Source organism: Arachis hypogaea, chromosome 2 (genome assembly GCF_003086295.3).
Source record: "Arachis hypogaea cultivar Tifrunner chromosome 2, arahy.Tifrunner.gnm2.J5K5, whole genome shotgun sequence".
NCBI classification, from domain to species: domain Eukaryota; kingdom Viridiplantae; phylum Streptophyta; class Magnoliopsida; order Fabales; family Fabaceae; genus Arachis; species Arachis hypogaea.
The window spans coordinates 6,220,510-6,237,402 of record NC_092037.1 but is presented as its reverse complement, the minus strand read 5'-3'; the positions used below and the strand labels follow the sequence as shown (position 1 = coordinate 6,237,402).

General features: G+C 32.3%; 2 protein-coding genes across 6 annotated transcripts; both read left to right on the top strand.

The window, feature by feature from the left end:
* Nucleotides 1-3,791: 3,791 nt before the first annotated feature.
* LOC112734867 (uncharacterized) lies at nt 3,792-6,414 on the top strand. The gene is made up of 8 exons (XM_025784377.2): nt 3,792-4,323; nt 4,453-4,517; nt 4,614-4,712; nt 4,842-4,889; nt 5,049-5,118; nt 5,213-5,284; nt 5,647-5,775; nt 6,100-6,414. The coding sequence occupies exons 1-8, from the start codon at nt 4,120-4,122 to the stop codon at nt 6,244-6,246; spliced, it is 834 nt and encodes a 277-aa protein (XP_025640162.1). The 5' UTR covers nt 3,792-4,119; the 3' UTR covers nt 6,247-6,414.
* A 707-nt stretch (nt 6,415-7,121) lies between these two features.
* Nucleotides 7,122-9,965, top strand: LOC112734844 (protein NONRESPONDING TO OXYLIPINS 2, mitochondrial). Of its 5 annotated transcripts, none has more exons than XR_003168451.2 (4): nt 7,122-7,401; nt 7,486-7,604; nt 8,278-8,338; nt 9,644-9,965. XR_003168451.2 is itself a non-coding variant. In XM_025784345.2 (3 exons), exons 1-2 carry the CDS (start codon nt 7,247-7,249, stop codon nt 7,634-7,636), a joined length of 306 nt encoding a protein of 101 aa, XP_025640130.1. In that variant the 5' UTR covers nt 7,122-7,246; the 3' UTR covers nt 7,637-7,670; nt 9,644-9,965. The 5 variants fall into 5 exon arrangements, 3 of the variants coding, with proteins under 3 accessions (XP_025640130.1, XP_025640147.1, XP_025640125.1); XR_003168450.2 differs by having other exon boundaries at nt 7,486-7,670; XM_025784345.2 differs by lacking the exon at nt 8,278-8,338 and having other exon boundaries at nt 7,486-7,670.
* Nucleotides 9,966-16,893: the final 6,928 nt, after the last annotated feature.

Here is a 16,893-nt window from a genome sequence, read left to right as displayed (position 1 = left end):
ATTATAAAAACTCTGAAAGAAGAGTTTGAGATGAAAGATCTTGGAATGACTAAATTTTGTCTCGGCCTGCAGATCGAGCATACAAAAAATGGGATCTTTATTCATCAAGCGACATACACAGAGAAGATCTTGAAAAGATTTTATATGGATAAATCACATCCATTAAGTACCCCAATGATCGTAAGATCTTTGGATATGAAAAAGGATCAATTCCGCCCTAAAGAAGAAAATGAAGATATCCTTGGTCCTGAAGTACCATATCTTAGTGCCATTGGAGCGCTAATGTATCTTGCTAATAATACGCGACCTGACATATCATTCGCGGTGAATTTACTAGCAAGGTATAGTTCCTCTCCAATCAGAAGACATTAGAGTGGAATCAAACAAATTTTTCGATATCTTCATGGAACGGTTGATATGTGATTGCTTTATCCCTATGGATCCAAGTCACAACTAGTTGGTTATGCAGATGCTGGCTACTTGTCTGATCTACATAAAGGGAGATCTCAAACAGGATATCTGTTTACATATGGTGGAACAGCTATATCATGGAGGTCCACGAAACAAACAATAGCAGCAACCTCCTCCAATCATGCTGAAATACTGGCGATTCATGAAGCTAGTCGTGAGTGTTTTTTGCTGAGGAGTCTGATTCAATATATTTTGTCATCATGTGGACTGATTGATCATAAGATAGCTCCAACTGTCCTGTTTGAAGATAATACAGCATGCATTGCTCAACTTAAAGGCGGATATATCAAAGGTGATAGAACAAAGCATATTTCTTCCAAATTCTTCTTCACTCATGATCTTCAAAATCAAGGGACAATTGATGTCCAACAGATCCGCTCAAGTGATAATCTGGCAGATTTATTCACAAAGTCACTCCCAAAATCTTCTTTTGAAAGATTGGTACATCAGATTGGGATGCGCCGATTTCGAGATATAAAATAATGTCGGCAAGAGGGGGAGACTGTACTCTTTTTTCCATGGTCAGGTTTTTTTCTATTGAGTTTTTCTTGACAAGGTTTTTAATGAGGCAGTCCCCATCACTAAAGGATATTGTACTCTTTTTCTTTCACTAAGGTTTTTTTCCCACTGGGTTTTTCTTTAGGAAGGTTTTAACGAGGCAATAATCCTAAATGGTCATCCAAGGGGGAGTGTTGTGATAAGGGATGAGTTGGATGCCCATTTTCAAAGAACCTCTCTTTACCAAGGATGACTTAATTAAATGAAGGTTGAAAATGAATACATTTTACATGTATAAATAGAAGGCATCATCTGATGCATTTTACACAACACACAATCAATAATAACAACGTTTTCTCTCTCTTTTATATTCTCTCTCCTTACAAGTATTTTAAGTACTCTTTTCTCTTACTTTTATATTTAATATTAGTAAATATATTAATTATCTCTATTATATTGAGATAGTAATTCTAGTAAATATTACTACTTGGGTTATCTAATTATATTTTCATATTTTATTTGTTACTTCTTTCTTATTTATTTAGTTATTTTATAACATAGAACAATTTGTTTTTGTAAAAATCAAAATAAAAAAATGAATATTGTATAAGAACCAAAAACTTAGTTAAGCTAACAATTTACTGTCTTTTGAAAATAGGGATTTTATGCAATAGGGCTGAGACTATGTAGCAAAATTGTCTAGAAACTTAGCAATGAATTGGATAGTGGATACACACATATTCTAAAATAATATTGATCTAAAAGCGCTCAATGTAATTGACATTTCATTAGTTTAATCAAATTCCTAACACTTGTGGCCTGTTTGACTTTCTCGAAGGAATTATTGAGATGGGATTTTCTCTTAAAAAGAATTTGATGGTAAAAATTATTTTACCTAATTCCTAAAAGGTAATTTATTATGGTAATATTTTAATTTTAATGTATTATCAGTGTAAAATAATTTTATATATATATCTAATTACGTAATAATACATCAATAAAAATAATTATTTTTTATTTTAACTATTTAATGATCATCTAAAATAACGAATATAATAGTTGTATAACTATATAAAATATTTTACACTATCAATACATCAAAATTAGCCTAATATATATTACACTTCTTAGATGCATATATATGTTTTTTTTTCTTATTTATTTCACCAACTAAAAAATGCCGAGTAATAAATTTTAAGATAAAATACTATTTTAATCGTCAATATTTGAAAAGTTGATAATTGATTATTAGGGTTTAGGTTTTGTTTAGAAAGAGAACAAAAAGAAGAAGTGTTTTAAGAAGGATTTTGATTATATTTTTTTAATACGCAAAAATAAAAAGATATAACTTAACTAATAATACTAATAATGTTGCTAATATTCATTTCACTTATTTTATTAAATATTCATGTTAAATTTAACTGCGAGATAATATTATATCCATTTAAAATTTTTTAAAACTAAAATAAGATGTTTAAAAGCTTACGGATTAAATTAAAATTTGATTCAAATTTTAGAATTAAAATAATATTTTATCCTAAATTTTACATTAGTCAAGAATGAATTAAGATAAAAAAATATAAAATATAAAAATTAATAATATTTGTCTTAAAATGTGATGTTTTTTTATAGATAAAATGAATGTTTGTCAATTTACGTACAAAAATGGTATGTATATTAAAATTAGTTGTCGTATATATTTATATAAATACATGTATTAATTAATTTATTTTTAATGTCTATTTTATATTTTAATATATTTTATATTAATGATTAATTTTGATATATATCTAATATGATTGTATTAGTACGTGCTTATCAATAATCACCTTTTTTTTAGTATAGATTTAAAATAAAAATTATCTATTTTGGCAAAGAAAATTTAAATGTATTTACAATTTATAGTAGTTAATAGGTAATTAGCTGTGTGAAATTTGAATACATTGACACTTGATGATCTTGTGCTTGGTCTAGAAAATCAAAAAGTGATTGTAAAATCTAATTCTCATTTTCTAATTTAAAAGGCTTATTAATTATTCTGATACTCTTTATAATTTTACTAAATTTTTAATTAAATTTTTATATTTTTTAATTAAATTTTTACATTTTTTTAATTTTATAATAAAATCTTTTTTAATATAAAAAATAATAGAATTAACGAAATATTTTCATATAAATTAAAGATATTTATATTAAAAATTTAACTAGATTTTTGATTACATATATTTTAAAAAGAATATTTTTTTAATTTTAATATTTTTTATATAAAAATAATTTAATTATAAAATTAAAAATAATATAATAACTCAAATAAAAAATATAAAAATTTAATTAAAAATTTTATAAAATTATAAAAACTAATAAAATAATTAAACCGTCTAAAGATTATAAATCCAAAATGACATATTTTAAAATATAAAATATTTTATAATAATGTTATTTTTTATAATAATGTTTTTTAAAATATATTTTAAAATTTATGTTAACGAGAATTTATATTTTAATATATGCTTGTGCAACGCATGCTGAAGAGGTTCCTGAATCCATGCGCTTCTGCCCTGCTGCTATGCCAAGTGTTGTTAAAAATTAAATTAATAAAAACCTTATAGATAGCAAAATAAAAACAATAATATTAAAAATATTATTTATATATTAAAATTAATCACAAAAAATAATTATTATATATTTATATATAATATATATTATTTAATTTACTTTTAATATATATTTTATATTTTAATATATAATTTCAATTTACATATAACATAATTAATTTAATAATTGATTTAATATTTAATCTGAACTCGTGCAAAATGCGCCCTGGAACTTCAATCTTTAATCATCTACTATATAGTATATATAAACAGAAAAATCCATAGCCAAATTATATAGTAAAATTACCAACATTGTAACAACAACAATGGGCAAGGAGGTCCGCGAAATCCATGTTCTTTTCTTCCCGTTCTTTGCTAACGGTCACAGAATCCCATGCGTTGACTTGGCCAGAGTTTTCGCCGCAAGAGGAGCGAGTTTGACACTGAATATTCAAACTACGCAGATTCGGAGTCTGCTTCATTTCACATCACCGCCAAGACTGAACATTTCTCTGGTTGGAAACTTTCTAGGGTTCTTGCCGCCAAAAGAGTCAACATGAGAGCCAAATTGGTTGTGTTCCCAATACGAGGGAGAAATTGGTGCTTCAGCAGAGCCATTGATCATTCTCTTAAGAAGAATTCAGCTACTTCTTCCTCTCATTCTCCTCCAACGTTCAAAGAACTGTGGAAGGGCGTTAATGTTGCTGATAAACCCTTTAATGCCAAAGCTGAGCTTCTTGCTGATTACTGTGGCAACAAGGTGCCTTTTTTTTTCGATCATTGTATTAACTTTGTTTCTTTGTCAATTTCTGTTTCTTGGGTTGTCACATTCTTGTGTGTACTGTTTTCTTAACCAATTGCTTTATTTGGTTGTGGTTGCGGTTAATAGATGAATAAAGCTTGGATTGGTTTGGAAAAAGCACCGGATGGGTCTATCAAGAAGAAGATTCATGGGTTAGTTTTTTACATTGTTGGTTTTGAATGATAGTCTTTTAAAAGTGTTGATTACGCTATGCATAATATGCTCGAATGTGATTTGAGTTGTTGCAGGTGGGGGTCATGGCTTTTGTCACAGGTTAAGCCCTCCGAGATTTTCTTGAAATCTATATCGAATGAAGTCACTAGCGTCGAAGTCATTTACCCTTCAAGGTTGGTGCCGCAGCCTTGTTTTGATGCATACTTGCTTGGTTTCGGAATAGTTTAGTAGTTTACTACTCTTAATAGTAGATTCGCCTTCTATATATGTTTATTATGGGGTTGATATGTTTATTATTGCAGTCTGAATGCACAACTTGTTCGCCGAAGATTAAGACATATTGCTATGAGGTAATTCTCCCTCAAACACCTGTTCCAAGAAAAAAAAAAAAAAGCAGCCAAAGTTGATGATGTTGGAACAATATTTTAATCTGGATCTGTTAGTGTAGCTTCCAATTTAATTCTGTATTTAAATCTTCATTGGCATATGAACTATTGTCTCGTTTACAGGGGAACAATTATCCACCGGAAATACTTATATGCTACAGTTTCATTGATTCCATTTTCCTCTGCACTGATGGTATGTATGTGCTCGGTGGACTTGTGTTTGCTCTTTAATATTTAATTATTTATCTTGGCTTCAATTGATGCCCATTCTTAATTATACATTGTAGGTTTTACCTTTGCCTAATATTGCATTCTTCTGGGTTTCATTTCGGGCTTATTCTCATTGGAGAGCCCTTCAGGTTTGTACTACTATTAGATCTGCAATGCACTTGGAGTTTATTATTCTCCCTCCATAATAATTTATGGTAATCTGTCTGTTTTGCTGCCAGAGATGTCTCTACTGCTCATGTTTGTCCTAGCTCTCTACTTTCATATGATAGTGCCATGTTTTATTGTCATGCGGAAGTATGTTTTGGAAGGGGCATCATTTGATTTGGAAGGACTTTGAAAATTGCATGGTTCTTGGTAGATGTTCACTTTCAATTAGGCCAATGGATAGTAGATTCTTAGTATTTTTGTATAAGGTTTCGAGCTTCGCTTCTGACTTGATTTATCTTGAGTTGTGCATAAGTTTCTGTTATGTTTTTTGTTACCTTCTTAGGGAAGTGAGAAGCTATTCCAACTCGCCTCGGATAGCAGCAAGATGTCTAATACATCAACTCATAAGAAGGAAACTGAGCATAATGACTCAACCAATAAAACCCATAATAGTTCAGATGAACCACACTTGGTAAGTGTCTCATGCAATCTGATTGATAGCATCAAGTAAGACATTGTCAAGTGTAATTGATTTAACAATTTGCAAAATGTTATTATATTTAGAATGCATGCTTCATAGTTTTGTAGGCTAGAACTATTTTTAAAAGCCTTTGATACATTGGATGTGCAAGAGTGCAATCATATTATTGTTTTGCTTAATGAACCACTTTTGAGTTAATGCTACAATTTTGATTTTTTAATCATATAATTTCATATCATATCCCAAAAAAAAAAATTGTGTATGCTAACATTCATTTTGTACTTTATTTTTTCTTTTAATAATCATATGACTTAGAAACTGCGGCCATTGGAAGAACTTGATGATCTTGTTGAACTTGAAGACGGGAAAGATGGCCTGAGTCAAAAAGCCATCACAAAAATTTGCAAGATATATGAATTGAACACCAAAGATGTTCTAAAATACGAGAAGTCTACTTTTTGATCAGCACAGTTTTGTAATGCAACATGATATTTTCTTCACCAATGAATTCATTTACATTTTTAAGTGTAATTATATGAATTTTTGTAAGTAGGATTTTACAGAGATACTAACTGGTTGAGAGTTTTGAGGACATATTACTCGTGAATAACTTCATCTTCGATTGTGTAATTTCAATTGTTTGCTATTATTTTTATAGTTAGTTATAACAAGTCTTGACCTCAATAAAGGAGGAGGCTAATAGGAGTAAAAAATAAAAAATAAAAAACAACAACGAAATATACATTGACAAACATTTTATATTTGTTTTTTATTTTCACCTAATGTATCACACACAATAAAACTGCAAATACTAACTATACAATAATTTTTTTGACATTGTTGAATTAAAATTTTATTACTATTCACCACATAGAAGAATACCATTATGGGTGAAGGTGAAGTAGAAGAATCAATTTCTAATGATATTATGTGACAAGAACTAATTGTCTAAAAAATAGAACTAAATAAGAGCAAATAAAAAATTAATTGTCTAAACGGTTGTAATCAATATTTAATATTGAAAAATATTTGTTATCATTGTTATTTTAATTTTTTTTTTTTTTTAAAAAAATAGTATTTTTTGAATTATTTATTCAAACACTACAACTTTAAAATAAGTACTTCTATAACAAAAAAATTCAAATACAAAATAATTTATTTATAAGCTGTTATTAATAAAAGTTCTTATATTTTAAGCTCTTTTTCTAAAAGAACTTATTTAAGTTGTTTATCCAAATTAAACCTAGTGGTCGTGTGTTCTAGTTCCAATTTCTTCCCTTACTATCTTTGCTAAATAAAACAATACATAATAGGTGATTGCTAAAATAAATCCCTTTAAATATTTGTATAATAAGGAATAAAAAAATGAGCATAAGGTTGTGGTGCAAGACGCAAAAGTCAAAAGTGAAAACCATAAACCCTTTGCATCGCGCTGTTACCGTTCTCACGATCCTCTTCATAAATGGCTTCAGCGTGCAGCAGAATCGCGCAAAGAGCTTCTTCATTTTCTTCTATAAAATCAACCATCAAATCCACTCTTCGCTCTTCATCCTTCTCCAACTCAGCCACCAACACCGCCACCACTACTTCTCCTCTTCGCCGATCCATTTTAACCAGGTTTATTTTTTTCCACTGTGACGTTATTTCCAAGTTCCCAAGCTCGAAATTTTTATTCCTCAAGTGTTGTGATTGTTGTTGTAGGGTTGCTCCGGAACTGAGATGCGCGCAGTCGATGCTGCCACTGCATAGTGCGGTTGCGACGGCGAGGATGACGTCATGCCTGAGAACAACATCTCGGAGCTGCCGAGCGCTATCACAGGGTACTCTCTGCTGCACCTCTCCCGGCCTCTAATACTTACTTTTTCCTCCATAAAATTTCTTCAACTGTGAGTTGCTAGTTTCCTTGCTTCATAGATTGAAGTTTCTCTGTGAATTGTACTGAGTAACATGTTTAGATATTGGATTAGCTTTGATGGAAGATGCATTTTTTTCATTCCTAATATATGCTGCTCTAAACATAGAAGGAGGAAATCTGAAAACACACTAAGCTCTTGAAGTGGAAAAAACATTGTTATATATGGACTAAAGGAATGTGTGTTTATTATTTAAGGGTGAATCGAACTACTACGAGACGGATGAACCAACAGTAGTTACATCGAAAGGGTTAGATAGATTGCTCGGATGAAATTGAGATTTTGTACTCTGAGTTGATAGAAAGTTGCATTGGGTTTTTGGACTTTGTTGAACCACTGGATCCTCTTATTGGTTTGTAGCACAGTCTTGGCATGTAGTGTGTCTCTGCTCAATACTATCTAGAACATTTAAATGTTTTGGAAGGTGGAACAGCCTCGCGCATGGTCTATTTTGACTCTAATTTATAGTGGGGGCATTGTTAGCTGGGTAGGTTGGTTTTGTGTATAAAACAGTTTGAAGGCCAAAAAGTACAAAGTGAATGTGATGTTATCAACTAACTTTAAAATTTGGTTCCTGCAGGCACATAGTTAATTGGGAGCTTGCGGGACCAGTCACTTTTGACCTACTGCCTCATTACCAAGTATGAAAAGATTAAGTGTTCTTTTAACATCTAATAATAATCTCTTAGCAATCTTATAATGCAGCCGTATCTGTTTCATAAAAATGTTCTGATTTTTCACCAATGTATGTTAGGATAAGAATGGATTTCATGTGCAGTAATGCCCTCCTCTTTTCTTTTGTTTTGGAATTGAAAAGTGGAATTCGGATGTTTGACGAATGAAAATTGTGAAGTCGATTTTAGCATCATTTCTAGAGTAATTGACAACATTCGTTCCTTTTTCTTCGCTCAATGTTTTCTTGCTAAGGCTTTGAGGTTGAGTATCTTGCACTTGTAATTAATTGCTCTTTGAAAGAGGTCTGGTGATTTCCTTTAGAAAACCCCAAATGACTAGTTCTTTGCTATTTTTCATGTACTTAAATGTAGCAAATGTGATGAACAATTAAATCATTAGATGGGGGCATTTTTGGCAATCTATTTCAGTTTGATGTGTTAAGGAGGCCTATAGAAGTCCTTGTAAGGAGGAAGGAGAGTGGATAAGATGAATGTTAGTCTAATGGAGGAGGTGGAGGGAGACTTGGAAACCATGGAAGAAACTATCAAAACAATTTAGAACTTAGTAATCTAAATATGAACAGGATTTCATGCGTCATCTAATCATTGTTTGTTGCCAATCTCACCAATTGGGTCAAGAGTCCAGACTTAGTAATTGTGGTAGTTGTTGTATTTTGGTTTGATGTTCCATTGGACTAGTTGCAATGTTTTTTCCATCCATTAATTAGTATGATGATTCTGGTGTGGTGGATACAATTAGATTCCAAAATTTTCATTGTGAGGTCAATTTATTACCATACTTCCACTGCTCCTTAACCTTAACAAATAACATATATGTAATTCTTCAAATTAATAAAATAATCAGGCTACGAGATGGTTACCCCACATCTTTCTTGTGTTACTGATTTGTTGGTATAAATTTCCTCCGTAATTAGGAGATGGTTACCCCACATCTTCTTTGTGTTAACTCACTAGTCTACTTAAACAAGTGTTGGGAATTCAAATCTCGGCTTGTGCATGCAGCAATTCATTGGCCAGCGAAAAATTCTTAAATGGACTCAAATTCCTAACAGATTAGTCCTTGAACTGTTGGGATGAGGAATACTGTGGGAAATCAAAAAAGAAAATGTTGAATAGATAATCAAGGACAGTTATTGAACAACCTGATTCTAGGATGAGAACATTTGGCCTAAAATTTATATAAATCAGATTTTCTTTTTATAGTAAATAAGTATACTGTTGGTAGATAACTTAACTGCTACTTTTGCCCAGATGGAATTGATGGGACGTGAGACATGCATGCTGTTCTTAAGGTGGGATATTTTTCTTTGTTGTCCGAAGTGTTTGGAGAATAATAGATAATAGTCACCTCATAATTTGTGTCGAGTGTCTATGCATGTTTTTGAATAAAATTGTACAAACACCATTAGTATGGATTAATGGATCTTAGATCTTCCAGTTGTCATAGGAATTTTATGTTGTTTTTCACTCTTTGGCTCTTTGTTTTATGTAAGCATTCTTTATTTTCTGAGTCCCAAGAAACAAACAAAAGGTTACAGTATAGATTTGGAGAATCCAATAGCGTATTCATGAAGAATATTGCCTAAGCCATCTAGCATAGAATCATCATTTAAATTATCACTTAAATTCGATTTGGAATCTACTTTGGTATCAAATTTCTGTGTGCAATTGCACATATTTACATGATGGAAGGAGCTTAGAAACTTAACATTGAAATTATAACGTTATGATTAATTTTAGTGCATAATTCATCACGTTAAGATCATATTAATATTTTTCATCAGGTAACTAATTTATTTTAATGTATCATGTACTGAGTTAGACTTTGTAGATTTAAATTATCCACTTTAAATTATTTTCTACAGTGCATACTATTTATTAAAACTTGACATGTTTCTAAATTTTGTATTTAAATATTTATAAAATAGGGAATTAAAAATTGAGCATTGTAGCAGCTAGAGATATTTTGAAAGAAGGACTTGTATTATATGAAAAGTCTAAATAGGGTTAATATACAACTTACAATGATCAAATAAGTTAGGTTTAAATACGATTTTAGTCTTTATGAAATTAATTATTTTTTACGTACAAGCGTTTTTTTATATAAGTAATTTATATTCACGCGTCTTTGTTCTTCTTCGTGTCACGTTCTTCTTCTTCTTTATTTTTCTCTCGTTATCATTGTCACCAACACCACCTCCTCCTCCTCTTAATGTTGCTAATATTCACTTCACTCATTTTATTAAATATTTATGTCAAATTTAACCGTGAGACAATATTATACCCGTTTAAAATTTTTTAAAACTAAAATAGGACGTTTAAAATATTACGTATTAAATTAAAATTTGATCTAAATTTTAGAACTAAAATAATATTTTATCCTAAATTTTACATTAGTCAATAATGAATTAAAATAAATAAATATATATATATATATATATAAAATATAAAGATTAATAATTTTTGTCTTAAGAAGTGATTTTTTTAATAGACAAAGCGAATGTTTGTCAATTTAGGTGCAAAAATATTATGTATATACTTAAATTAGTTTTTGTATTATGTGGAATGGGAATAAATTGGATAGTTTTGCTCCTAGAAGGGGGCTTAGACAGGGCGATCCAATGTCTCCTTACTTATTTGTGCTTTGTATGGAAAGACTTGCCTGCTATATATCTCATAAGGTGGTCGAGGGTGTGTGGAAACCAGTTTCTGTCACTAGGGGTGGCCCAAAATTTTCTCATTTGATGTTTGCAGATGATCTCTTACTCTTCTGCCAGGCTACAAAAAGTCAGGTCCAAATAGTCATGCATTCTCTTAACATTTTTTGCAAGGCATCTGGCATGAAAGTGAATCTTGAAAAGTCTAAAACTTTTTGTTCTAAAAATGTGACTGCTCGTAGAAGATATATTTTTACTAGTGTTTCTTCAATACGTTTTGCTTTGGACTTAGAAAGATATCTTGGAGTTAACCTTAATCATTCCCGTACCAGTAGGGCTTCTTTTCATTCGGTGATTGAAAAGGTGAGGGGAAGATTAGCTAATTGGAAAGGAAGGCTTCTAAATAAAGCAGGGAGACTTTGCCTGATCAATTCTGTTGCAGCATCTATTCCTGTCTATCATATGCAGGTATCTTTTTTTCCAAATTGGGTTTGCGATAAATTATCTTCTATGATGAGACAGTTCCTTTGGAAGGGTCAAGTTGATGGTAGATGTCTTTCTCTTGTTAATTGGAGGACCGTGATCACTCCAAAAAAATTTGGTGGCCTGGGTGTTAGAGACCCTGCGTGTGTTAATATATCTTTACTTGGTAAATTGGTGTGGCAACTTTTTCATTGTCAGGACAAGCCTTGGGTTGCTCTATTGAGGGCGAAGTATCAGAGGAATGAGGGAGTTTTAGATGGCCCTGTCCCTTGCAATGCTTCTCATGCTTGGAAGAGTATCTCAAAGGCTTTTGGTGCTCTTAAGGATGCCTTCTCTCGGTGCGTTGGGTCACTTGATCAATCTTTTTGGTTTGACAATTGGAGTATTGAGGGCCCAATTGCTCAAGATGTCCCTTTTGTACATATATCTGACTCTGATTTAACTATTAGAGACGTTTGGAAAGATGGTCAATGGAATCTCCATGATATTTTCTCTATCATTCCAGAAGATGTCAAACAGCGTTTGAATGCTTATAATCCGGATTTGAATGCTGGAGAGAGTTCGGGTTGGTCGTGGGGTGTGGCATCTTCTAGACTCTACTCAGCTAGGAGTGGGTACAGTTGGCTAGCCAAAAGAAAGTTTGACTGGAATGAGCATGATAATTGGGTATGGCGTCTGCATATTCCTGAGAAGTATAAGTTCTTGATTTGGCTCAGTCTTCATAATGCTATTCCTACGGCAGAGTTTCGTTTGGGTCGTGGTTTAGCTTTATCTAGCACCTGTCATCGGTGTCAGAATGGTTCTGAATCCATTTTTCATTGTCTTCGGGAGTGCCCTAGTGCCAAGGAGGTCTGGACCCTTTTAGGCCTGTATTCAGATAGCTCGAATTTACATGATTGGCTCTACAGATGTGCAAGGAGTGGAGATGTTTTTCTTTTCTTTTCGACCATCTGGTGAATTTGGAGAAGCAGGAATCATGACTTATTTAATATAGATGATTCATGGAGTGCTAGTAAAGTGGTGAGTTTGATTCGTAGTTCAGTAAGGGAGTTTCACACTATTTTTGCTATGCATCAATCTCTGTCTCCTCCTTCACTTTGTTTGCATTGGGTTCCACCTCCAGTTCATTCTGTTAAATTGAATTGTGATGCTAGTTGGTTTGCTCCTTCTGGCTATGCTGGTTTTGGTTGTATTATTCGCAATCCTGATGGATGTTGGTTGAAAGGTTGCACTGGAAAAGTCGAAGTGTGCAGTGTTCTTTTTGCTGAATTGTATGCAATTTGGAGAGGTTTACTTCTTGCTTGGGAGAGTAGATTTCGTGAGGTTATTTGTGAAACAGTTAGAAGCTCTTTTCTTGGTAAACCAAAGAATGCTTAGTAAGGATATTCCGGAATGGGATTTGGCAAAGCATATTCAGGAGGTTATGAATTGGAATTGGAGAGTCTCTATTCTTTTAATTTAGAGGACTGCAAATAGTGTTGCAGATTGTATGGCTAAAGCAGCTGTCGCAGACATTCACTCGAATTGGAGCCAACCATGGAGTGAGCTTCAACATCTAATAGATTTAGATATGACCCTAGCCAATTAATTTGGTTTTGTCTCTTTTTTTTTCTTTCTTTTCTATTTAGTCACCAAAAAAAATAATTAGTTTTTGTATATATTTATATAAATACAAGTATTGATTAATTTATTTTTAATGTCTATTTTATATTTTAATATGTATTTTATAGTAGTGATTGATTTTGGTATATGGTTGTACTAGTACATGCTTATCAATAGTATTAAACCACTCTTTTACCTTAATACAACACTAAAGAAGTCTCACGGTCCATAAATTCGACCCAACAAAATATACAAATTCAGTTATAATTTTAGTATTTATTATTATCTTATCTTTATTTATCTTTATCTTATCTTTATCTTTCATAGGCTAATCTTCTATATATATTTAGTTTTACCTTTATAGTTTACATTTTGAATCAATCAACAATCAATAAAATTTCATCTTTTTTCTTTCTTTTTTTATTCTTTCACAATTTTATTATTTTTGTGTACTTTTTATGTACTCTTTTTATTTTATTATGGTATCAGAGTTTCTCTTGAACTCTGCTAACATCCATAGATAAACTAATCAATTTAGATCTTAAAACTCCTTCCACCTTTCTTCCCATTATGAATATATTATACTCTTTCTGTTTTATTAAATAGTAACTTTTTTTTAGTATAGATTTAAAATAAAAATTATCTATTTTGGCCAAAAAAATTTAACTGCATTTACAATTTATAGTAGTTAATAGGCAGTTACTTGTGTGAAATGTGAATACAGTGACACTTAATGAGCAATATTCTTGTGCTTGGATTAGAAACACCAAAAAGTCGTGGCAAAATCCAATTTTTATTTTCTATTCCTATATATATAGTATCAATGAGATTGAGATAGATCTAAAGAGACTTATTAATTATCTTTATATTTTTATCAAATTTTTAATTAAGTTTTTATTTTTTTTAATTGAATTTTTGCACTACTTTTAATTTTATAATAAAGTCTTTTTTAATATAAAAAATAGTAAAATTAACTAAATATTTTTATGCAAATTAAAGGTATTCATATTAAAAATTTAACTAGATCTTTGACTACATATATTTTGAAAAAAATATTTTATTAATTTTAACATTTTTTTATATAGAAATGATCTAATTACAGAATTAAAAGTAATATAAGAGCTCAATTAAAAAATATAAAAATCTAATTAAAAAAAGTTTCTTTTAACTCCTGTACTCTATTAATGAGAGATCATAGGAGAAAGGCAGGGTGAAAAACACAGGTGAGATAGAGTTAGGCAACCATATCACGTAAGAGATCAGTGGATTTTATGAATTTTGTGGATAACCTTCCTAATGATGCGTCGAAAAAAGAATTGTTTCATCTGTTTAAGCGGGAAGGCCGGATAAACTACTTATACCTTATATCTGTCACGTAAGGAGAGACATGGAAGAATTCACTTTTTTGGTTTTATAAGGTACACGACAAAAGAAGGGACTTTGAAAGCAATAAAAGAGATTATTCGAATGCAATTGCGAGAAAAAGAAATCTATGGGAGATAGGGGTGTAAGTTATTGAACCGGACCGAAATTTACTGCAACACTGAACCGAAATTTACAACAACCGATTAAAAAACCGAAAAAATCGATTTTTTTGGGTTTTTTGAATTAAACCGATCGGTTCGGTTCGGTTTTCGGTTAGTTCGGCAAAAACCGAACCGAACCGAACCGAATAATAGGTTCAGAAATACTCGTTTTTACAAATTTGCCCTCTAACCTAATAACTAAACCCCCAAATCCCTAACTTACCACACCACTCAGTGCAGCCACACACAACCCACAACACAAAGCTTCAGTAAACTCACTCTCCCTCTTTCTCCTCCATGCCTGAGATTCTGAGAGGATGAGAGCCTGAGAGAGCCAGTGAGCCAGAGAGTTGCCGCCATCCTTCAGAGTTCAGTCGCAAGTCGTCCATCGTGACCGTGAAGGACGCCGTCGATCTCCATCGCGCCATCTCTAACCGCAGTCTTCACGCCGTCGTCGATCTTTGTCTGATCCGTTCTTCTCTGTCGCTGAGCAACAGTCTCCGTCGCCGAACAAACCCTTAGTCCGAGCCCTCTCCTGCAACTCAGTGTCTTCTTCTGAGGTTAGTAACTTGATTTTTTCACAATTTGTTGTAATTTATGAGATGTTCTTGTTGCTGGTCTGTTCTCGTTGCTCTCATAAAAATTCATTGTCACAAGGTTGTTCATGCATGTCTGTTGGTACCTGGTGAAAATTTGGCAACAAAATCGAATCTTTGTGATAAGATTTGCCCCTCACATGCATACATACATGATACATGATGGAGAAATTTTCATTCTATTGCCAAAAGCACGCGTTGCATTTTCTATATCGGGCCTGCTACACATACAAGCTTACAAGTTGGCCCAGCCCAAATACAACTCACGCGCATGAAGAGGCATTACACGGAGCGTCACATTCACGCGCTCATAACTCAAACGGTTACGTATCCTACGAGTAATGGCAGACTCTTCCACTTCTTCCACTTCTCAAAACGATTCGAAAACAAGGCAACGCTTCCATTTTCGAGCGAAAATCGAAGTTCAAAACATACAAGTCGTTGCTAACCTTCGAAACCTCCATCAAAACACCATCAAACTCTCCATCAACAATCTGAAGAGAAAACAAAGCAACAATACTCAAGGTAAGTTCATTACGAACTAGGTTTTACTTTTCTTCTACGTCGTTGTTCTAGGGTTTACTGTTATTCTTGCTTCTTTGTTACACTGTTCTTCTACGTTGTTGTTCTAAGTTCTCCTGTTATTCTTGTTGTTCTAGATCTTCTGGTAACTGATTTTTGGGGGTATATTCCGTAGATTGGGGGTGTATACTGCTTGACATTGTAATGTTGCTTGATATTGAAGCATGTTTGAGTGATATCTGACTGATATATATATGGATGTATCTGAATCATATCTATGGGTGTATCTCACTGTTATCAATGGGTGTATCTTACTGTTATTAATGGGTGTATCTGACTCATATATATGGGTGTATCTTACTGTTATCAATGGGTGTATCTTACTGTTATTAATGGGTGTATCTGACTCATATATATGGGTGTATCTTACTGATATCTTTGGGTGTATTTTTTGTTTCAGAGAAAATGGCAGCAAGAAACCAAACAAAAGACCTTAAGTGTGCCACACATCTTCTAAGTGATAAGTTCAGAAACATGACCGAGGAGAAGAAGGCGATTGTGAGGGATCTAGGATTCGGTGGGTTGATGCACATCCCACCACTAAGGGTGGATCACCAACTGTTAAGGGAGCTGGCAAACAACTTCAAACTTGGGGAGAACAGACTGAAGACAGGATATGGTACTTTCCAAATAACACCAAAAACAATAGGTCATGCGCTTGGCATCAACGCAACAGGTAACTACCTCAAAATTACAGGTGTATATGCTTGGGTGTATTTAAGTTGATGCTTGGGTGTATTTGAACCGACTTTGATACTTTGTTGTCTTCCTTTTTCTAGAAGATCTATTTTCTGAGAAAGTTGAGTATAAGAAACTTTCTGATGATGACAAAATAATTTTTAGAAGAACATACCAGTGAGAAAAGGAGAGGAAAAGAACGATGGAGAAGAAGAAGGAGGGAAGAGGCACGAGAAGAAGAACAACCAAATCTCAAAATAACGAAAACGAATCTTTTAAATTTGGTAGTTAGATATACGCGGGATCTTATATAGCGCGTGTATACAACGTATGTGGAGAGGCGCGTTTTTTTGTTTTATTGCTTAATGAACTTGTAA

Excerpts from the sequence above, each read along its gene's own strand:
- LOC112734867 (XM_025784377.2), top strand. The coding sequence starts at position 4,120 with ATGAGAGCCAAATTGGTTGTGTTCCCAATACGAGGGAGAAATTGGTGC. Across the intron at positions 4,324-4,452 it reads CTGATTACTGTGGCAACAAG|ATGAATAAAGCTTGGATTGG; the intron begins GTGCCTTTTTTT and ends TGCGGTTAATAG. Across the intron at positions 4,713-4,841 it reads GAAGTCATTTACCCTTCAAG|TCTGAATGCACAACTTGTTC; the intron begins GTTGGTGCCGCA and ends TTATTATTGCAG.
- LOC112734844 (XM_025784345.2), top strand. The coding sequence starts at position 7,247 with ATGGCTTCAGCGTGCAGCAGAATCGCGCAAAGAGCTTCTTCATTTTCT. Across the intron at positions 7,402-7,485 it reads CGCCGATCCATTTTAACCAG|GGTTGCTCCGGAACTGAGAT; the intron begins GTTTATTTTTTT and ends TTGTTGTTGTAG.